Below are 23,764 nucleotides of genomic sequence, written 5' to 3' on the forward strand. Positions count from 1 at the left end.
CTTTGTGAATAATAAATATAGGGCTTTTTCACCTGAAAAACATCATCTATAATATCAAGTGCAATCTCTAAGGTAAAAAACAACCAAGCAGGTCTGCTTCACCAGTAGGAAAGCAGCAATAAGCTAAAGCAAGAGGCACAAAACTAAATTTGTTCTTCTTTTGTAAATTGCCTTTAGGGTATCAACACAAAGCAGATGTTTCTCACTATAACATGTTGCACTTCAGCAAAACCTTCCATGAAATGCACTGATGCAACTATTTAACTTGGCCTTCATACAGTCATTTGCTTTTTCAAACATTGTACATGCATTAAACAAACAGCTGTACTCAAAGAACCCCAATTCTACAAAACAACATGTTGGATTGCAGCATTCATTGCACATGTGAGCTATTATGTAAATCAGCAAAAACACTGCCACTGTCATTCATACTCATTTTATCAAGGAAAAGCAACACTGATCAGAACCTGAGGGTTAACACCTACTGATTTCAAGGAACTACTTCAGATCTTGATTTACTGGTATTATATAGATAACCAATCAAGCACACTAGAAATAAATTTTGGTTCAGCGTCTCACTAAAGGTAACTCTTATATAATTGACAACTAGACAAGACGGGGAGGAAAGAAAGAGAGGTATGATATTAAATACAACACCATCACACTGCAGGACTCATCTCAAATTATTTTGCTGTGATAGGCTACAGCAAAACTGATGATAGTACACAGAAGCTATGACATCTTTAATCTCTCTCTAAGCATTAGACTGTACCAGTAATACCAGACTGAACAATTAAGATTGTATTTGTTTTCTCCTCTTTCCAAACTAGTTAAATTGAGCCTTGGCATATCTATCTCTGCCCTAATACTTTATTAAAAGTACTCTTTATCCTTTTTGGACTCTCTTGCTTCCGCAGGTACCTAAAGTCAGTCAGTCAGCACTTCAAGTTACTAGAGAAGCTGAACTTGCTGTTTCCACAACAATCTTAAACTCAAGCGTTTCATTAACAGTTACTTAGCCAACAGAAGAGTTTCTGTTGTTAGTCCTTTCATCCCTTCTCTCCCTTTTCTGTTACTCCTTGCCATTCATGTCTCACTCCCATCTGTACTTTCAGAGTTATTATCTTCCCTCCTTCACTAACAGCAAAGGATCATGTTTCCAGCACACAGATCATCTCTTAGGAGACGCTAGTAAGCACAAACTCAAGTAAACTCCACAGGTCAACTCCAGGCTCAAATGCATTAAGATGGAAATAGGTAGGAAGGAGTTAATGATTTCTCTGAGGGACTGCTTGTCCTGCCCCACAATACCTGTCAGCAATATCAGGGCTGGCAGGATGGCCCTTCCAACTGAAGGAAATAAAAAGCAAGCAAGACAGCTTCAGAGCTAGTGCTCCTGGACAGAGAGGCCTTACATCTCAAGTAGAGAGAAACTAAATAGACACACTGAGCAACCAGATACAGAGAAGACGTGGACTGGATCTACTAAAATATCCCAACCCTAGGAATGGTATGACTTGTGACCATACCAGGGCATTTAGAATGTGACCTCTAAGCAACTGGGAAAGCAATTGTTCACATAGCTTTGTTCAGGAGTGCAACCAGAATTCTCTCCAGGTTTACAAATTAACAGGACTAGGAACTGTTTTACAGTTCTCATATCCCACCAAATTTAAAAATGTATAGAATGTAACTCATACAAACTTTTCAATAACATTAAACAAAAATATGTCTTCTAATATATTGTCAACTCTCATATGCAGTGCAACAGAGGTGCTTAGAGGATTTCCCAGGTTCATCAAAACTATTTTTACAGTCTTACAAATCTTTCACAGCTTGTTCTGAAAGTGCAGCAAACCTGACAGACTTTGTGACAACCTTGAAAAGCACAGACTGTTCCAAGTCTGACCACCATTAATAATTAACTTTAAATGACATTTTATTTCCCTATCTTGGAAAAAATAAAAACTCACACTGCAAAACATTTAATAGCAATAGTGAATTAGCACTATTTTAGAACAGATGTAAATAAGGTATAAATAATTATTTGAAATTCAGCTATAATTCAGTATAATAATGAAATGCATTACTACTGCTGTCACAGCAACCATAATACGCAAAACTTCACCTATTACTACAAAGTGAATACAAAGCACAGTTATATTTTAACTAAAGAAATCTTGTATTTTAACAGCTTTCAGATACTTTCATTAATACGAATCTAGTTCTAAATCATACTGCATAATTCTCCCATTCAATTTCTACAGTTAAAGACCTAGATTTTTCTAAAATAATGAGTTTATCAATATATTGTACTAGTTAATTCCCATTATGAATTGTTTTAAAGTAAAAGTACTTACAAACCCCTACTATAAAACCAATTTAGTAGACAATCCCCTGTCAAAGTCACTTCAAGTTTTCCCAAGTACAATTATGTTCCGCTTTTACTAGAAGTGGTCTATCTGGTTTGGGCTGATCTAGTAATACTGGTATAACAGATAAAGCTAACAAAAAAGAAATCAGTTAGGTAGACATGGTACAATGGGATAAAGGTACTGACCGTATCCGTTGCAAAACAGCATACAGACAGGCCATGAGAGATGTGGACATGAGGGAAGACTGTAATTAGGGAGAAGTCAGTGACAACAGCCTAACCACAAGAGATGCTTTCAAGGGATATAAAGCCATTCAATCTCTATTTTCTCCATAGCTTTGCTCAGAAAGCTTCATTCAAATGTAGTTTATAAGAAGTTAATACCTGAAGTTCAGTATTTTTTTACGTTACATTTTCTGTTCTGTTCAGTTATTAAATAAATAGACAATTTTGTACAGATTCCCGAAGGAAAAAAAGCACCCTCTCAGGAAAGGAAGTAATGAGTAAAAAGCTTCTAGGGACTATACTTCTCTCTCATTCTTAGTCAAGAGGCAAGTACATGTGTGTCCTTTTCTGAGAGGTGCTACCATCAGGCTGCTGCAGATGAATACAAAAAAAATCAAAACACCAAGGCAAGAGAAAAGATTTTGGGAGAACGACAGTTACAAGGTTACATAAAGTATATGTTTAAATTGAAAAATTACCAACTTAATTCACATACGCACTAAACACATCTCAACTTCCAAAGCAACAAACAGCAGTAGAAATGCAGAGGAGGTTATATATGCACATGTATACTTAAACCATACTTTTAGAAAAAGTGTACGTTATTGCTTCACTTTAGAACAGAGGCTCCCAATTTTTATTGGTCCATCAGCAACACTACTGAGCTTGTAACATACTGCGGATAGCATTAGACTTTGTTCTCCTTGCCAAACTCTATTTAATTTTTTTAATTCCTGTGGCTATGAGTAATGTAAGAGGATATACAATATCAATTATGCAATTTCTGTATTCTTTTGAAACCCAATAGTTTTCATTAGCAGTTACTTAACAGCAACACTACAATTCCTGATTTATAGGATCAAGTATAGAAAGGTAGATTCCCACACTAATAAAATGAAAGGTGGAAAAAATATTGAGATATTAAATTAAATGGGTTATGTCAACGGTGCTCAGTGTCCAAACCTCACGAGCCAGAGCAGCCAGCACAAGGTTAGTCTGCAGAGCAGATCCTGCAGGTAGGATCAGTCCACACGCTAGATACAGCATGGGGAATTTTTCAACATTGACAAAACTACTACATACCTTGAAAATAACAGGCACTAGCCCATTTCAGGGGTTCCAGTACCACAGCACCAACAGCAGGATTTGCAATGCTTTTTAAGTATACCGTGTTATCAAGTTCTATGGTATCAGCAGTCCCAAACTGACAAGCTCACCTCATTTTTAAGGTGGCTATTAGATACCTTGAAAATAAGGGAAACTATTCAGTTTGGAGCTGTTAATACCAAAGAAATGACAGCATAATGTACCCAAAGTCCACTGTTTACTTGAAATATCTGATAAGTGTATACTCCGGGTAAAGGCACAGTCAGTTTTGCAGTCATGAAGCTATACACTTAAATGGAACACGCTGTATAATGTTTCACATTTTCAGATTGAATATAACAACTTCCTGAGCAAAAATGCATTTTAATGACATTTTAGTAGTTTGCACTTCTATCCTTTACAAACCTTTATATTCCAAACCATAAGGTGCATAAATAGTTTGAGCTATTATTTTCCTTTGAATAGAAATTCCAACAAGATAAAACATTTACATCTTAAAACTAAAGTAATTTGAATGATGGGCTCTACAAGTTCAAAACAAATGTCACAACTCCATTGTTTCAATATTTGAACGTGAAATTTCTAACCTAGATGAGTGTTATAAATTTATAAAATGTTGAAAAGGATAAAAAGAAAAATCACATGACTCCCTGGTGTCCTACAAGTCTATTGAGTCAACAGGAATATGAAAGGAGGCAGAATGGCACGGTCTCTGCATTCATTCTGCACACTAATGTTAAAAGCTAAATCTTGTGATTCAAATATGACTTTTATCATAATTAGAAGTGGGATAAGCAACCTTTAAAATTTATTTGCTTTTCCTCAAGGCAACAAATTAGTATCCAACAGAGAGAAAAATGAATTACCTTCCACCAACTCCAATTCAGAATATGTATCCTCAATACAAACAGTACCTCTGAACTAGCTTGGAGCTACATAGGAAGAATTTCTATAAATCTGACCTCTGCTTTTAAAAGTTTGGTTTCTGATTCATGAACTGAAAACAGAAAACAACACTTAAATATAATCCTTAAGTATCTCCCAGTGATACTTAGACAATCCATCTTAAGGTCTTGTCTAACAATGCAAGTACAAGAAGGTAAAATCTGTACCTTGCTTGGTTCCTTTTTCCTTTGGTGAGACGGACAGGAAACAATGGAAAAATGGCTTAGTCCTGATAGCTTGTTGTCTCCTGACTTTGGAAGGTTGCGGTCTTAAAAAAAAAAAAAAAAAAAAGCAAAAAAACCCAGCCATTTAGATTAGCCTGTATTTAATTGTTGTAACTTCACATTCTTAACCTGCAGTTTTTGCTTTAACTAGAATCAAAGTAATCCTGGTTTTTAATTATTTGGGGCTTCTATGTTTTAAGAATAATTTTAGAGAACATCAGTTTTACCACTTGTTACAGCAGCCAATAAAGATGAGATGGTATTTATCTCAGGATTACTCCACATTCATAAGTTGCTTGTTCTTCTGCTAATGTTTAGACAGCATGTAAAGCAAATGATCTTTTAAAAGTTCTGGCATCTCCACCAACTGTAGTCTCAAAAATAATAATTCGGATTTTTAAAAGGAGTTGTCAAGGAATTAAACTATTATTTAGATGTGTCAAGTTACATCAAAAATACTACATTCTTTTTAGTCTCCATTCATTTAAAATAGAAATTGAGATGAAAATAGCAGATACCAATACACTGACTTAAAATGGCTGTGGAACAACAATGGACGAAGGCCCTGACCCCACAAATATTTATAAACTCATTTGGTTCAATGTATTTATTCACATGTAGTCAGACATGTGCACAAGCATTTGTGTATTACTGTTTCACTACCCTAAAGATAATACATTCTTGTATACAACAGCTGTTTTTTGGGGGGTTCCCCCAAAACACCTGTTTGAAACTGGGGTGCACAGTTTAAGTGAGGCAATATGGTAACAGCAGTTTCTGCTGCTTAAATTTCTATGGGACAAAAGTGAAACTAACTAAATTAACTCCACACAGGATCCACAGGAAGCACAATGAGAAGCAGGCCCAGCTCCCCAGTTTCTGTTACTCACTTTCTACAAGGGAAGATCAGTTATCCTTCATTATGTCCTTAAAAAGTAGGGTGGGTATCTTATTCCATTTTTCATTGTATACATGAAAATAAGGTAATTCAAGTATTATGAACTACATTTACTTAATCAGAAAAATAAGGATTGAGCATTTCCTAAAACAGTAATTAGACTTTAGAAATTTCCCTAAATGTCTACAGACTCTCAAACTGCATTTTGAGCATATTAAAATGAGGTGTTATATTTTAACATGGAAAGGTTTTCCTGGTGGTGAGTGACGTATTTATTAAGAATCTTCAGCTTACTTGTTTAATGCAGCTCGCCTGTCTTTGCAATTTTGATTGCAAAGCATCAGAACAAATTTTAATTCTGTTCCTCTCAATGTCTTTCCATTTAACTCAGACTGGGCATGTCTACATGTACCCCTACAGCGCTGTTGTTACTGCACCATCATTTAGTACTTCCAAAAGGAGTACTAAATTTGGTACTTTCGGAAGTACTAAATGACGGCACAATAACAGCCATACTGTGCTGCGCTAGTGGCGCAAGGTTATTGTTAGCCACCATAGCAACGAACTATACTGAGGGAGCGCATTGCTATGGCAATGTAGCTGTGGCATCATGGTTTGTGCCCACTGATGCCAAGGAGAGCTAACATTTAGTGTAGACATGTCTACTGTGCATTAATCACTACTGACAGTGCTCATAGTTTTAGGTATGTTTATAGCCATGATGGTTCAGGGAATATTAAATAAGTACAGTTTGTTAATAACTTTTATAAGACCAGCTTACAACTTCAATTAAACACCAAGTTAAGGTGTAAACCAAATATTTAAACTAATTTTCATAAAACTATAATTTTTCTAAAACTCCATTATCTGGTATTTAGCTTAAACACTATCTGCTGCTTTCCCATTTTGTGCTTGAAAATTTGTCTAACCTCCCTCCAAAAACATAGCTGGTGAAATAAAAGACATTACCAAACAAATCTTGCTTCTGTGCTCACTTCTGTAATATCATATGTAAAAACTGGACCCAAAAAACTTCAAGCAATCCTCCTGTTTCTTGGGGGTTTTTTATTGAAGACAGATTCCTTGTGTAAACTACTAGACAAGCAGATCTGGCTGAATGGTTTTTCTATTACTTCAACCCTCAAGGTCATCCACATGAACACAAGGTACAGGTCTAAGCAGCAAGAAGGAAATTAGTGCTGGAAGAGTCATCCTCAAGAACCATCTGGTCCAACCCCTGAACAAATGCAGTACTGATGCTTCTAAAATCGTCTCTGTTCAATGCACATCCAACCTCTTCTTGAAAACCTCCAGTGAAGAGGATTCCACAACTTCCCAAGTAGTCTATTCCACTGTCATACTGCTGTAACAGAAAGGAAGATTTTTCCCAGTATCTAATCTAAATCTACTTTGCTACAATTTGAAGCCATTGCTTCATGGTCAGCCATCCACAGCAAGGGGGAAAGTCATTCTCTGTCTTTATCAGAGAGAGGCAATTTTTAGCCACGAGAGGAAGTTGTCATGTATGCAAGCTTATGCCTTTCCAAATGATTTAATCTCTAAGGTGCCACCCTTACTGCCTTTTTCTTTAAACCAACCTTTCAATTCTTTGAAGGCTTCTATCCCCTTAATCTCCTTTTCACCAAGCTAAACATGCCTAGTTCTTGTAACTTGATTCCTCAAACAGGTTGTCTTCCAGTTCCTTTATCATTTTTATCACCCATCTAGGAACCCTCTGTACTTCTCCATATCCTTAAAATGTGGAGCCCTGAACTGCATATCATATTCCAGAGAAGGCCTATCATACACCCAATACCCTTTTTAATGTAGCCCCAAAAATGCCTTTTTTTTTTTGCACTGGCATCAATCACATTGCTGACTCATCTTGAGGCTGTGAACACCGTAACTATAGATCCTACTCAGCAATACTACCATCCAGCCATTTATCTCCCACGTTCTGTATTTGTGCTTTTAATTATCCTACCCTTACATACTAGTCCTAGGGAATAATAGCCACATAGTTTGACTAGTTAGAGCACAATTATGATAGAAGTGTTTTTGCTTTTTATCCTCTGCTGTGGTTCATTTCATTTTTTTAATGTACCCTATTCCTACATTTTGTAAGCTTATCTCTGCTCTTGCCTTTAAAACTTACATTTAAGAAATGTTAATCTATTTTATGAAAACTTTTAAATGCCATGTGACTTTCAATTAAATTGAGAGCTTATAAAAAATATTCATAAAGTATATCCATTCTCAGAAAACTTTCTGCAGAGCTAGGAACTGCAGAGATAAAAACAAACAAACAAACAAAATATATCCACACAGCAGCTATAAAGGATGCACATCAATTTAATAAATAATCCTTTGCAAGTCAAGCGAACCAAAGCATCTTCTAGACTGAATATTGCCCAACTTCTAAAAGAATGTACGTGAAAGGAAAGAGACGAAGGAAATGTATTTCATCATCTTCTCTTAAAAAAAATGAAATCTACCCCAGCAGAGAGGGCTTCCACACAAAGCCCTCCCTATTTGCTTAAGTTACATATTAAGTTCTTAATGAGACTATACTGATATAAAAGAATCTTGTATAGGCCTCCTCTACATGGGTGAATTTCATGTCAGATAGAAAGCTTCCATGTTCCAGAACAGAGCTTGAAAAGTCTTCTCAGCTAAAACAAACAAAAATTTTGGACAACAGAGTGGGCTGAAGAACTACCAACTCACAGGAGGAGGAAACAGGATGCAGAGTGATGAAAGGAAGAGGGGCAGTAAGTGGCAGAAGATCCAGGTGCAGTTGGGAAACGGAGAGGCAGGAAGACATCTATAAGACAAGGAGAAAAGAAGGGTATGTAAAACTGCTACAATGATGAGGATGAAGATGTAGCAACATAGACGTAAAATCTGCAGAACAAGGAAGGCAAATACACACACATTCACTGACGCTAGCAGATTCATGGCTTGAATTTACCCTATACTACTTATCTTAACTTCTAACCAAGAACCAAATGTATGTGTCCAGTACAGGCTATGGGGGAAACAACTAAGGATATGTTTTTATAGTCTGAATAAATTTAATATGTTGTTTACCTATTGAAAGCTTTGGGTTAACACTATTTATCTGGATTGTTATAATGATTTCCTACACCTCTTGGTTACTGTGGTCTTATACTAGGAAAATCTATTTGTATCTGTATTATTTTGCTGTAAAATAAATAAAGTGAATAAAGTTATGAAGTTGAATTCTTTACTTCCACTTCTGCATTTTAACTGTAACATCCTCATTAGGTCCTGACCCTAGTAGCTCCACAAGCACAAAGTTATGCCCATGTTTAAGGGCCTGCAGGACAAGGGCTTTAATGATTTTTTCATTCTAACATAAAAAGTAAGCATCTCTGCAATAAAAAGATATTACAGCATGCAAAGCATGGATATAATCACTTGAAATGCTGTATGGCTATAGTTTAGTTTGTTCTGTTTTCAAGTTATCGTTACTGGGACCTAGACTTTTAATTACAGAAGCCGCTTCATCATCCTTCAAAATGAAGCAAGTACAAACAAGTTCCCAGCTCATGTTCTGTACAATGTATTTCTTCCAAAATAAAAATGCTGTAACAAAACAAGACAAGGTCTGTAAAATTACCAGGCTCCATACCTCACTTGTCTCAAAACTACGAATACTTCATATAGTTGTAATTTCAACTAAGTTCATTTTAGTCTTGGCCCTGCTCACGCAGTATCTATCAGACAGACAGACTGCTGTGCCCACAGGGACCCCCAATTTAAAGTCAACAGGGTTTTGAACAGATGCAGTATACCACCCATGTATTATTAGTTTTAAAACTGAGGTCTGGTATATTAAAATTCTTGCATGTTAAAATCATCTTATCTTAGTAAGAGATAATACCCCTCTGTTATGTCACTTTCATTATTTCAAGGGAGGGTCTCTCAGAAGTTGGAATATTGCTTCTCGTACAATATTTCACACCTTAATTCTGCAGTCATATCCACATAATGTGTCCTATAAGTTTACAAGTCCCACTAAAGTCACTGGAGTTTGGCATAGGCATCAACGCCCCAGCTGTTTCTGTCAATAACATTTCTACTATATATTCTGAATACCTAGTTTCTGCCTTCATGCATGTACCCAGCATGTTCCATCTATGGAAACATAAACCTTTCTTATTCTCTAACAAAAGAACAATCTTCTACTTTACAAAAGCATCAAAATAGAAACTTAAGTTACAACCCACTTTAAGTAAATAGTAATTTAAGAGGTATTACATGGGCCAAAAAGATAGTTTATCATTTAAAAATTGAAATGCCACACAATTAATACCTATACTTTCCAAAACTATAGATTTATGAGAGAGAGAGAGAGTTATCCGATTTTCAACAAGCATTCTATAGATCAGTGGTTCTCAACTTTTTTTATACCAGGACCCAATTGCAAAGATCAATGATCTGTTCCAACCCATGCCCCTTTGGCCTACAGATGCCAGACCCAGAGTCTCCTGCCATGCTGGTGCCCCTCGCTCCCAACCTGCAGCACCCTGCCTCCTCCCCACCCTGCTGGAGGGGGCCCCCAGGTTCTCCCATCCTGCTCAGGCCAGAGTGCAGTGGCTGCAGGAACAGCAGAGATGGAAGAAAGAATAGGAGAAACCTGTGGCACCCCCACCTTGGGCCAGGGCTCCTGCACCATGCCAAGCAAGCTGGTCACAGCCCCTCCTACCACCTGAGCAGTGTGTATCAGACACCCCACCCCTGCAAACACAGGCACCAGCCCCAGTGTCACCAGCTAAGGCACACAGCTCCCCCTTGCCCCACTGGAGGGGCAGGCACTTCCCTCTCACCAACCTGCCCTGTTGCAGCCTCAGCGCATGGCCACCTTCCTCCCAGCACCAACAGGCACCCCCACACACGCACACCCCAGACATTACCCAAATGCTGGCCCTCCAACCCCTGCCCCCCATAGGCTGACCAGAAAGCAACTGCTGGGACTGCTTCCCCCCCCCCGCTTGACTGCATGCCAGCCACATGCATGTGCAAGCGCAGATGCACTTGCGCCTGCTGCCTCCAGTCACCCCAAGCAGCCCCTTGCAGGCTGTAAAGCTGCCAGCCTGCAAGGGGAAACCCATGCTTTCATGTTTTTCTGGGACTTGCTCCAGACCCTTCAAAATACTCATGCGACCCACTTTTGGGTCACAACCCACAGGTTCAGAAGCACTGCTATAGATCACCCATTACAAGAAAGTTACCATTCATCACTATGCTTCACTCCTTTAAAAATGGACTGAACTTTTGAATAGTTCTTACTGTATTCCTGAGAAGCTTGAAAAGCAAGGACATTTATACATTTTTTTCTGTCCTGCGACATCCTGGAGATCCACCACTAGGTGATGAGCAGTGTGCCGTACCACGTGCAGTTGTATAAGTGGCAAAATGCATGTTAGCACATAGAAAATGGCAGCTGTGCAATTTTGAACTAAAGCGCCTCCAATGTGTTTTAGTTCAAAAGAGCACCACTGCCATTTTCTTAGCACTGGGCACTTTTTAAAGCACCTGGAGCTGTGACACTTGCATGTGTAAAAATGCCCTAGTATTTTTCCTAGTAATTCTGTTCTACAGGATTAACCATCTTCATTTATTACTATGTTTTGAGGGAAGCTGAAAGCAACCCTACTACTTTGTTAAGCAATAACTAAAATTCATACATCATCATGTTGTGCAGTTTTGAGACCCACCAAACAGAGAACTCTGAAACCAGAATATATTGCCCAGTTGTTAAGACCTCAGCATCAAGACTCTCTCTCATTAAAAAAAAAAAAAAAAAAAAAGTTTCTTTCCTTTCACAAAGTTATTGATCACTCTCAACCTTAAGTGTAAAAGTCTGTTGTGGGAATTTTTCCCTGAAAAATCACTTGTTATTTAGTCTCCCAAGACAAACATACAAGGCTAATTTTTTATGCAATGATCTTGGTCACTCAGTTTTGGCAGATACCCATAAGCCAACAGTTCTCAACCTTGTCAGACTCCCATCTGCACTGCTCAGAAAATGCCACCTCTTAGCTTTCATGTGCTTTTTGACTACAGAAAAATTATAAAGCAATTCTTCTGGTCACAAGGAATTCAGAAAGACTACAACAGGTCAGGAACATTTTTGACACTATGGATGCCTATTTGGAATTTCTGGGTTTATCTTGTCAATCATGTGCAAGTGTTTGTATACCTAACTATGCTAATGTTGTGCAGCTCACTATGGCATCCTTAAAAGGATCTCATGGTATCCCAGCATAGCACAACACCTGTTTGAGAAGTGCTGCCATATGCTATCCCAGCTATCCTTAAATTGGTTATGGAGCAACAGCCAGCATATCTGACAATCACAGAAGATGCAGTCAAGTAAAAAAAAAGGAAGCAAAATACACTGTATTTTGGTAAACTGTGTAAAATTATTTCAAAGCTTCTATTAAAACCACCTCTGAAATGATAGGTAATAATATATATTGAACACATACCTGCATTATATTATAGATGTATTTGAAATGTGCTGCAATTAAGCCACAGGAACTTCCTGATCAGTTTTCAACAAAGTCAGATAAATGTTAAATAGGAGAAATCTATAATTAAGTTACTAACTGATTTTTAATGCAAATTATTTAGCTCACCACCTGATTTTAAAACAAAATAGGGAACAGTTAACCCTTAAACCTGAAGACTGTAGCTCACAAGACAACTCACTGAAATATATTTCCTTATTTAGGCAGGAAGTTACCTATTGCCAGAACTGAAAGGAATAATTTGACTGGTATAGTATACAGAAGATGAATTACCATGACAAAACACAGTGGTTTTAAACTTTACTTTTCTTCTCCCTCTCTTCTAACCTGACTGCCTACATCAAATTACTGTCTATCCTTTCTTAATTACAGACTATTTTAGAACTAAAATGTTAGAAAAACTAATTTACTACATGCAGAGCTATTAACTTATTCCAAATTATTACCCAGTAAGGAGACCTAAGCTTTAAAAAAAAAGATCTTGAACTGCTCCATATAGAATAATGTTAAAAAAAAACACAAATAGACAAGAGATTTGAGTATGTGTCCTCCACTAATCTTAAATATTCCTCATTTGCTTCTGAAAAGGTAATGCGTACTGAAAATAAGATCAGCAGTGTTTTTTTAAAGGCTATGAAGCATACCAACTATAAATGAAGAACACACATAGGAATGGGGTGGCAGGATTTTTTTAAACTACACACTCCAGTCTGGGCCTGCATTTTCTGTCTCCTCTTATGCTGCAGGGAAAGCAGTTTAAGACATGCTAAAGCCAATACATTCCAAGAAAACAACTCAAACTGAATTTCTTCCCTTTGAAAGAAAAAGAAAGCAACTCTACTAAGTATACTGACCAAAATAGCTGAAAAATGCATATATTCAACTGGAAGTTCTGGAACATACAGTGGCAGATTGAACCGTTAAAACCTACTAACTGTATTTACACAGGTTTATAAGGCATACTCATCCCTTCTTTCAAACTGCCCAAAGTTCGTTCTTCCTGCATTTCACAATTTGTCATTTTCAACTTCAGTCTCACATGCGAGCAGATCATTTATTCACAGAACACTGTGTTTTCTCCTTTTTTCAGGCTGCCTTGTTATGCTTCCTAGCTAAAAGTGCACATAGAAAATAATAAAGTATATATTAATCTATTTCAAAAATCTCCAATAATCTAGGAAAAGAAGTGAGCCTGCTCCCTTCCCCTCCCCCTACCCCCAGTTATAGATCAACAGTAATAGTTGTTTGGGAACATTCTGTTATAGTAATTGCTTTTTTTTAAGTAATATATTTTCATGTTTTAGGAGAATAGGTGTATTTGCTTATAGTTATGGTTTTAAATCATTAAAACAATTAAGGTTTTAAAAAGTGACAGTAACACCAAGTGCAATCATCTGCTATTGCTGTTTTTAAGTACCAATGCAATTAATATTTGAATAGCTAGAGATGAACAGCTTGATCTACTGCATATTACTTTAGTTCTGGATATAGCCATATCATTCAACTTTCAGAAATGTTATCTGCCAGGATATTTTTTTTCAATAAGTTATTTATACGGCAAAATTCTTCTGTGCCTGTGAAGTATTTAAAATAAGAGCTTTCCAGTGGGTGTGCCATAAGAGGCTTTGCAAAGCTACAGAAAACTAGATCTTTGTCCGTATGGGAATGTGAGTATTATTTCATGAATTCATAACATGAAAAGAAATAATTTCAAGTTAACATCATTCGAATGTTTCATTTCTATTGGTCATATTACCCTACCTATTTTTATAACACTGCGTGATTATGAACTCACATAAAATACAGTAGGCTTGATAATCAACTTGCAAGCAATTTAATAGACACTGTAATTAGTCAAAGGATAAGCGAACCTTGTAGTCTGTTATGGGGGAAAAGAAGTCCTGTATATATCCCTGGTTCCACAAAATCATCTGTAGAAACTCACAATAAATGTATTACTCAGTATAAAATAGCTGGATTGTATATGAAGTGTATCCCCCAAATGCCTTCTAGTGTTCATATAAACATGATGCCTGCTATAACCATTAATCAAATTAGCTGAAACAGTTGCAGAATTCTGATACTGAGGCTTTCTTCTGAATTTAACATTACATTATTTCTGAAATCCAGAAAAAAAATATACCCAGCTGTGGTGTGGTTTACATGTAGTTCATTCCCAAACAAACCTGGAAAGACAAAATAAACTAACAGTTTTTATTTTAACAGGTGTTTACCAACTATGGCTTTGTTCATCAGCAGAACAAAAAGGAAAGCCACATTCTGATATTTAAAAAAAAATGTCTACTTTCTACATTAACACAGTGAGGCCTCAATGACAAAACCTCATATGTGCAGATGAATCCCTACATATACTAGGTTTGTGATCAAGGCTTAAATTCTCTCTGCGTCTAAGACATGATTTTTTTTAAATGTTCAGTGCTAGTCCAACACTGGTTCTGCTGAAATCAAATGTTAAATTCCTGCTGAGTTTAATGTTCCACCCTCAAAATCACTGTGCTGTTTTAAGCAACATCCTCTAAGAAAACAAAACCAAAAAAAAAAAACCCCACCCAAACCCTATTTTTATTAAAAAATCTGAATCTTGTAACTATGATATTTATAAGTAAATGAGATGTGAGGGGCAATTGTTTCTTCCCCTCTCCTCTCAGTTTTTTCATGTTGTGCAAAATCAGTTTCACTGTTTCCTGTTTGTGTGGGTCTCTCTCACAGAAGCTATTGGGCGGCGGGGGGGAGGAAACACCTAAAAATAGGGAACCAGAAGTCCTGGCCAGGGAACTGAGACAATGGACTATTTAAAACAGATTTCAAGGCAATGCAATACTACTTACTGTATAAAGTGAGTTCAAAATATATAGAAGTATAATACCACAAAAGTCCTGGTTAGGACTTCTACCCAAGTAGATCTGTGAAGAAATAAATTATAAGCATGAAAGACACCACACCCTGAAGCAGGATGAGCATTGCAGCCAAAGTCTCCAACAGTCAGCACAGAAACAAAAGCATAAGTATCCTGATTAATTTCTTTTTTGAATTATAATTAGATACATTTGGTACATCACATATTTATTTAAATGTGGAATACATTTCAGCTGTTCCTATATTTTTTTGTCTTTTACTGTGAAGCTCCCTAAGCCTTTTTTGGACATCATCAGCCTCCTAATAAATAAATAAATAAATAAATAAATAAAATAAAATAATGTAGTCATCAATATAACAACATATCAGTATCAATTTTCTCCATTTAAGTCACCTTCACAAAATTTGCATACTGCTTTATTTATTTGCAACCTCATCATGCCACTTTATAATACAGCCCTGACCTATTTTCCAGCTGCTTAATTAATCTGTTTGGTGGCTGACATGCTTATTAAAGTTAAGATAGTTTTTAGTTACTGTGTGAATTTCAAACATAGTTTCTTCAGGAACATAGTAATCTGCAACAGTCTCTATAAACCAAACCCCTGGAGACAAGCCAATCTCTTCACTTTGCTCAACTCAGTCCCTTTTTTTGAACAGATACTTTGGCAACTACCATAACATGTGAGAGGAATATTCAGAAAACACAAAGTTGGTATTTAAGTATAAGCCTTCTTATTAGTGACCCCAGCTTTAGTCAACATCAGTAACCCCCACCTACTTAACTGGCAATTAGGGCTGGTGATCAAAGCAAACAGACATACTGAAGAAATAGGAATTAAAACAATTAAAGATCTTTCCAATCTCCATGAAGTCATTTTGGAAGAAGAGTAGGATTATATGCAGCTAAGAACAACCTGTTGAACTAACAGAATGCAAGCCATCCACGTTACTTTCTAATGTGGTCATCTTAAGAAGCTAGACACATCTAGTGCAACAGGACACCAACTCAAGAGAGAAAACCCTTTTTTTTAAATGATGCTGTGCTTACAGCTGACATATTAAGACACACTCATATTTACTTTGCAAAATGAACAAAACGCATATGTAGCAGCGGATGTTATAAGCGACCCGGCAATACAGCAGTACCACAAAAGCCAACAAGGGGGGGGCCGAGTTTCAAGGCAACCAAGGAACCTGCTCAAACTTTTTATTCAGAGCTGCTTTTGAAATCTATTTTTACATTCCCAGCCTTCTCCAAAGAACAAGCGAGGCCTGGGAAACTTCTCCTTAAAAATACCTGTTAAGTCAGCAGGTCTGAAAAGCTAGGGCTTGGACTGGACAGTCGGTCACTTTTTTAAAATCCACATCCGTATGCACACTCACAGAGGAGCTTATCCCGGCTACTTTTGGCCAACCTGCAACTTTTGGAGCTTTTCGAGCAGCCAGACACCAGGCACCAGCTGTCCCGGGAAGCAACACAGCACCCTCCCCGCTTCACCTTGCAAGAGCACGGGGATAAAATGCCCGGTCACCTGGGAGCAGCAGCACCCGGTCAGTGAGCTGCAGCCCCGCGGCGGGCCCGAGCCCACACGTCCTTTCCCAAGTCCCGGAGGCGCTGGGCCGGGCGGGCGGCCGCTCCCCGAGCCCGCTTCCCCTGTCCCATGTCCAACAGCAGACAGCAGGAGCGCGAGTCCTGCCCCCTCCAGGCCCCGCCCCGCCCCCCGAGCCGCACTGCCGAGTTACCCCGGGGTCCCGAAGGGCAGCAGCCCCCGCCCACGTAACCGGAGCCGGGAGCAGGCGACGCCACGCCCTGACGCTGCCCGGGAGGAGCAGAGCGGAGCGGAGCAAAGCAGAGCAGGGCAGGGGATCGCGTCCCTCGCTTGGAACCCCGCGCCCTGGTCCCCCGCGTCACAGAGGCGTAAAGTTCGGGGCCGAAAGCGGCCAAGTTCCGAGAGAGCCGCCCCCACCCTTCCCGCGCCGGGCCGGGCCCGGGCGGAGCCGTCCTGGGCCCGCTCCGCCTGTGGCTCCACCCGCCCCAGCGGCCGGGAGCGCAACAAACACCCCCCCACCGCCACCACCCCACCCGGCACCCCGCACAGGCCAGGGCCCCCGCGCTGCGGTCGGGGCGGGGCGAGACAGGGCGAGGCTCCCCCTCACCTTCACAACTCGGGCAGCGCTGGGGTCCGAGCCGCCGCCGCCGCCCTGGGCATGCCCGGCAGCGCTACAGGGAGGCGCCTCCCCGGCTGCGCTCAGCGCCTCGCAGCTGCCGCCGCTGCTGCCGCCGCCGCCTCAGCCGCTGCCATCTTGTCCTGGCGGCTGAGAGGAAGGCGCCGCGGCTCAGCCCGGGCCTCCGCCTCATCTTCCCGGGGAGGGACCCAGCCCGCCCCCGGCCGCCGCCTCCTCCGCCGCCTCCTCTCGCCTAGGGGCTGCCGCCGCCAACGCCCATGGCGCGGGCCGCTGCGAGCGCTGCACCGGGAGCTGGCGGCAGCACTCGCCGCGCCTCAGCGCCACCCCGACATGGCTCGGTTCCGCTCGGGGCCGGGCCGAGCCTAGCCGAGCCGGCCCCGGCCTCCTCTTCCGTAACTGCAGCGCCACCGCCTGGCCCCGCTCCGCTTCCCCGGCCCCGCCCCAGCCCCAAGACCGCCTTCTCGGCCCCCGGCGGCGCCCTGCAAGCCAAGGGCAACCAGAAAAAGGTTTCGGACTCCTCGGTCCCAGCTTGGGCTGTGCGCAGCATAGCGGGCGCCGGAAATGAGGAGGCGGCGACATCTTTCTCTTCTGCATGTTACGTGGGGGCGGGAAGGGGAGAAACTGAGGCACGCCGTAGTGACTTCCATTGGGAAAGGGAGAAATTTGAGGCACATTGCACTCATTTCCCCAAGGGAACGAAAAAGTGGTGTCTTGTATCTCCAGTCAGTAGCCTTTCTAGGGGGCCTGGCCAGACTGAAACATTGGCCCCCTACCTGGGATCTCTTGCAAGTATAGTCACAACTTTTTATAGAAGCAAGACATGGGCTGCTTTACCTGTGGCAGGTTTGGGTGTTAGGGTCTTGTGTCAGGGCTGAAGGTAGTTTTAGGATTATGGATTGTATGGGATGGTTTGGGTAGGGGTCCTCCTGCTTCAGGTAGGGGGTTGGACTCACTGCCCTCTGGAGGTCCCCTCCAGCCCTGCTCATGAATTCTAGGATTCATGCAACCTTTAAACCATACACACCAGACTGCTGGGGGAGGGACAGGCAGCGTCATGCTCTTTGAGGAACCCCATATTTTCCCATTTTTCCGGAGTTGCAACCGCGGCACATCTATCACATACCCACTGCTTTAACACCTGGAGGGACAAAATGCAGATTTCTAAATAAAGACTGTTGTTCTAATTTGATTTCAGTCAAAATGATACCCCTTGCTGTAGGGAGGGAGCATTAACCCTAGCTTCCATCATGATCCTGCATATGGTTTCTCGGCACCAAGCAAGCAGGGCAAGCTGGTAGCAGGGGTAGCTGTTGATTTTTGACACTTGCAGCTTAAACTATGCAAATACATAAATGGCTTGCAAGAAAGCCCCAGATTTGTTTAAACCAATATTATTGTTTTATAAGTTAAAAGGCTTCATGTCCTTCCAGAGGCTCCATCTGGAAGTAACTCTGAGCCAGTAAGGTCAGCTGCTAAGGACCAACTGCAGCAAAACACACAGACCAATATCACATTTTTTCTTCATTTTTTCAACTGCCACAGAACCTAATGATTCCCATTCAAAGCAAGACAGAGTATAAGGAATATTTTATGCCCACATTACAAGGTCAGCACTTTGCCTTGCTGTGATGCAATCACAAACAATTCCACAGTAGCAGCTAACCTAGTGTAATAGTTGCCCTGGAAAGGTCAGTCTCAGCTGCAGGAGTGACAAGCTGGTGAAATGGAGCCTTGGCCATGGGTGGTATTACTCAGACCACATGGGAGTGAAGAAGGCATTGAGAAGAAACTACTCTCTCCTGAAATAGAAGCCACGTTCATGATAAATCCCAGTTACAGCTAATAATTTGACATGACATGCTTTTGTTTCCATTTTTCACTTGGAAAAAAGTACAGTCTATTCATGCACTTATACAGCCATGTGTACTCAGTACTATTATTGTTGTCTTCTACTCTCACCACACCCTCCACTGTCTGCAACATCCACCTGCTATGTCTAGTCTTTATTTAGTCCTTCAACTTGCAATTGGATCTGCCTGGGCACAGATCCAATAGCAAATCTGGAAGCTTAGTTAATTAACATGGGATAGAGCCTCTTATTGTGTGCTTATTCAGCGACAAGTACAATGAAGCCCCAACTGTGGACCTGAGGTACTACTGTAATACCAGTGATACTTAATCTTCACATTAGCCCTTAGCTTGTGTGATGCATTATCTACAGATCTAGACTTATGGACTAATAGACTCAAAAAATCACATTTGCAAATGTCTATATTTTAAGGATTGTCCTATCACCTTAACTGTAATATAAACTGTTTCTCTGGCCTGGCTTGCACTACATAATTTTCCTGGCAGAAATCGAGTACACACTTAAAGTGTAGCCACACTCAAGGCTACTCTGTGGCAGCAGAATGACAGACCCTTTCCAAGTGGAAAATAGCTTCTATTACCTCCCAGCAACTGAAACAAAGCATGTGCAGATATACCAAAGTCTTCTGCTTTGCTACTGTGGTAATTGGTACAGTTGGCACCTTCCCCAGGGGTCACATTGGCCTTGGGAAATAAGATCTGCCATAAGGCAGGTACATGTAAATGTACTGAGGCAGCCTCTCTATGGCAACTGCTGAACTTACGGCAGCAATAACTGCCTAGCGTAAACAAAGCCTTCCCAATTTTTCTGGTGTTCATAAGCCTGAACATTCAGGAAGATGTAATTTCTTTCTTTCTTTCTTGGCAGTTCTTCACAGAGGAAGATATTAGGAATATTGCAGGCCCACTGGTGCAGTCCAATTGCAGAGAGGGAAATCCTCCTGCAATGGTCTCCAGGTTATCATTGGAGCAACCCATACTCCTGAGCCGCCTACATGCAGAACTGGGACTGCAGCTTCCAGTATCATCTTACACCTGCCATTTTCGACCCACTCCCTGGTGCTGTAGGATTTGGGGTACTTGTTTCCTTCCTGCCTGCATGTAGAGCTTTAAAGTGGAGTATAGCTTGCACTGACTGGCCCCACTCTTTAGGCCTGAAACTCATATACCATGGCCTAGTGAACTAGGATGGCAGCAGATAGATTTCCAGGCTGTAAGTTTAGTTTCAGAGTATCCTGCTCTTAGGTGGACTGCCAAACCAGGGCTAAAGAGTTCCACCTACCCTAATTATTTAGGTTGGGTCACCATTTGTCTGGAACCTCACCTTGCCACCATGGGAGACCCTACCAGGAAAGATTTCCAGTCGGCATTGCTCTCAGGATCATCAGGACACACAAGCCTCTCCACCGCAACAAGGTTGCAATCCATGGAGAAGGTAATTAAACATTAAATATATTGTATGATTGACTTTGCAAGCACATTTATGGTAGTGTTCACACTTGAAATAGTACACCTATTGTCTAAAGTGAGACTCTTGTGACCTGTAAGAATAACAAGTACCAAAGTCAAGTTCCCGTTCTATTACCTAGTTATCCCTTAGATACTTTTGTATCTTCTGTTAGATACAATACTGACAAATTCTTTTTACCAGTCTGCTTGCTTTTTTTAGCACCTAAGCTATTATAAAATTGTAGCCAAAGCAAATGGACAGTATTAAAAAAAAGGATTGGTTGCTGCTGAACTGGCTGGCTGCAGGTCTTTTAAAAACTGACAATGTTCTGAAGTCAATTGTCCAGACACTTAAGTGATTTTATTTCGACATCCTTCCCCATTGTCATGCTGTAAACTGTGGAATAACCTCTTACAAAAGCAGAATAGAGGTAAAAATCTGGATCTTCAGTTTTAAGCACCTAATGAACCAGAAATTACCCAGGATTATCAAGCTTTTTTCTTCATCTTCTTTGAAATTTCAGTCCATCAGGTTGGTAAATCAATGGAAAATTTCCATTGCTTTTCAAGTTTATCCGTATTTATTTCCAGTGTTCCTTAATTAGATCAAGCAAATTTCCACAACTGTAACTGAAGCCTCATCAGCATATAATCTGTCAAGTCTCTCTGAAGCCTCCTTCAATTGTCTTTTAAAGTGTGGTACCTATCTGTGGAATCTTTAATTCTGTAAAATGTGTGCTTTGTTTGATTAAAGGCCACCTCATGTTCAGTGCAAATTTCATCCTACCTATGACAGTGGGGCCTAAACTTAAGCCACAGTCTTCCTGAGATTTCCATCAAGTGTCATTGGGAAGCTAAATCATTGGGAAGCTAAATCATCAAGCCACCTTTTTCAGTGATCCAGTTGTGAACACTGCAAATAGCTTAAGGAGAATTCTTAAACATGTCCAGTGAGCTGTCAAACTCTGATAAATTTACTTCTTTTTCAATGAGACTTAAACACTTTGCTGAACACTGATGCCAACAGTTTAGGATGATTATGTCTGATAATGTTCTCTTATCATTTTATTCTTGCTATGCAATCAAGTTGCAGACTTCTTTGCCCTAATTTTCTCTTGGGTGGTATTTTTGTGCTTGTAGGAAATCTGGGAGTTAATCTGAAAAATCTCATTAGACTAAGAAGCAATGTTAACTAGTGATATAACTTTTGGGGCACTAAATATTTTAGGTGAAATTTTCAAAGCCATGTACCTCAAGAGTGTAATTTGCATTGAATGGGAATTGTTATATAGGTGCTTTTGAGAACATGTACATCTCTGCAATCCTTGCTCTTTCCTGCATCCATATAATTACATGGAATAAGACCTAGACAGGCTCCACTATATCAAGCAGAAGGAAAAAAATAACAGAAATAAAGGAAGTGTATGTGAATCTATTTTTCAGTGAGAAGAGAAGGGTTGAGGTCATGTCTTCACCACAAAATTTTACCAGCATGGCAAAGTCAATTCAGGTTAGGACTTACATGATTTTTCTATGCTATCTATGCTATACCAGCTAAACCTATAGTGTAAGTATAGTTTAACTGATGAAAAAGTGTGTTTGGCCATAAAGCTTATATTGCTCCAAACTGTTATAAACTATTAGTTCAAAGTATTTTTGGCTAGCATTAAACATTCCTACATTAAGAGATATGGTGTTGGTTTGACCAAACTGGCAAAACTTAGTATAGACCCAGCTTCAGTGTCACAACTTGAAAAGACGGTACTGCTAGACCTGCCTCAAGATGTGAGAGAGGAGATAAAGCTCTGAATAGGACTGGAAAAGCCCCTGCCTCAAGGCAATAGATACCACCCACTAACTATGTCCCATTGTCCAATCAGTAACACCTAATCAAATGATTCTTCATTGTAAGTCAATGGTTATATGTGCATAGACTTTAAGCTAGTGGCTTTGATTTCTGAAGCCCTAAACTTTCTGAAAGTCTAAAATTAATGCAGGTATTAACACTAACTCTTACTTGATTTAAAGGGGCAAAGGGTGGGCATACTCCATGAAAGGTGATAGGAATGTTGTCAATCCCTTTGCTAACCTCCAAGTCATGCTAAGAGTCTTACTCTGAGCTTATCTGAGGGGTGTAGACTAAGACATTTGGGGTAGTCGTTTTGAGGAGGTTGTTTGTAGTGGGAATTTTATTACCGTATTTCTCACATACAACGTGCATCCTTTCCCCCAAAACCAGTTGCTGGAAATTAGAGTGTGCATTGTATGTGAGAAATATTTTGGGGTGTGTTATATGCAAAAAAAATACAGTAATTATTACATTGGCTTATGTACATTACTTGGGGTAAAGTATTTTGTGTTTAGGATATTTATCCTCTCATATCCTTTCCCTCAAAAGGGAGAGCCGTGATAAATCCCTTTAATGTCTTTAACATGGGGATTTTTTATTTAAAGCAGTGTTTCTCTACATTATTAGACTCAAGAAACTCCTCCACAACTTTCTGAATTTAGTGGCACCCTCTGCGGATGCAGGTAGAAGTAACCCCTCCTTTTTCCCATGCAAGGAAGACCTGACCCCTTACACATTTGCCTCGATGCATGAAGCACAATGGTAGCATGGCAGGTCTGAGCTCTCAGGTTGGCCAGCAGGACCAGCCTCATGGAAGACCCTTCTGTCAGAATGAGCTGTAGCAGGGCACCCCCTTTTGCCATAGATACATCTCAGTCCAGCCCCACACAGTGTCTCCCATAAACAGAAGTGAGGTTCCACTTCTGATGGCAGAAGTGGGATGACAGCCTTAAAAAGATCTTACAGTACCTGATCCTGATTGAGAACTGCTGATTAAAAAGTCCTGGGTGAAATTTTCAAAAGTGGTTGAAAAGCTTATCTCAGCTTTCAGCTAAGCTAAATTAGATTTGGATAATAGAAAATGAATATTTAATTGAAAGGACTTTGAATTAAATTTATTAGGCTTCAATTTCTGCTGAAAACAGACTTCAAAGAGATCAGTTAGGCCAAAACTGAGCACTTTTGAAATTACCATTC

The 23,764-nt window shown here is 40.1% G+C and overlaps 1 protein-coding gene across 6 annotated transcripts in view; it reads right to left on the reverse strand.

Annotated features, from left to right (window-relative positions):
- Positions 1 to 17,803, reverse strand: part of HIPK3 (homeodomain interacting protein kinase 3) — a 128,747-nt gene extending 110,944 nt beyond the window's left edge. For 2 of the 6 annotated variants that reach the window (XM_090032781.1, XM_090032779.1), the window contains exons 1-2: positions 17,371 to 17,803; positions 8,501 to 8,597 (exon numbers count right to left, since the gene is read on the reverse strand). In XM_090032781.1, coding sequence (XP_089888907.1) covers positions 8,501 to 8,597 — 97 coding nt within the window. In that variant the 5' untranslated portion in view covers positions 17,371 to 17,803. Of the gene's footprint in view, positions 1 to 4,818; positions 4,920 to 8,500; positions 8,598 to 16,745; positions 16,878 to 17,370 lie in introns of those variants that run through there. The other 4 variants (XM_090032780.1, XM_090032783.1, XM_090032782.1 and 1 more) reach the window with 4 other exon arrangements.
- Positions 17,804 to 23,764: the final 5,961 nt, after the last annotated feature.

The sequence above is a fragment of the Crocodylus siamensis genome, chromosome 2 (assembly GCF_052110815.1).
Source record: "Crocodylus siamensis isolate JL-2025a chromosome 2, ASM5211081v1, whole genome shotgun sequence".
Lineage (NCBI taxonomy): Eukaryota > Metazoa > Chordata > Crocodylia > Crocodylidae > Crocodylus > Crocodylus siamensis.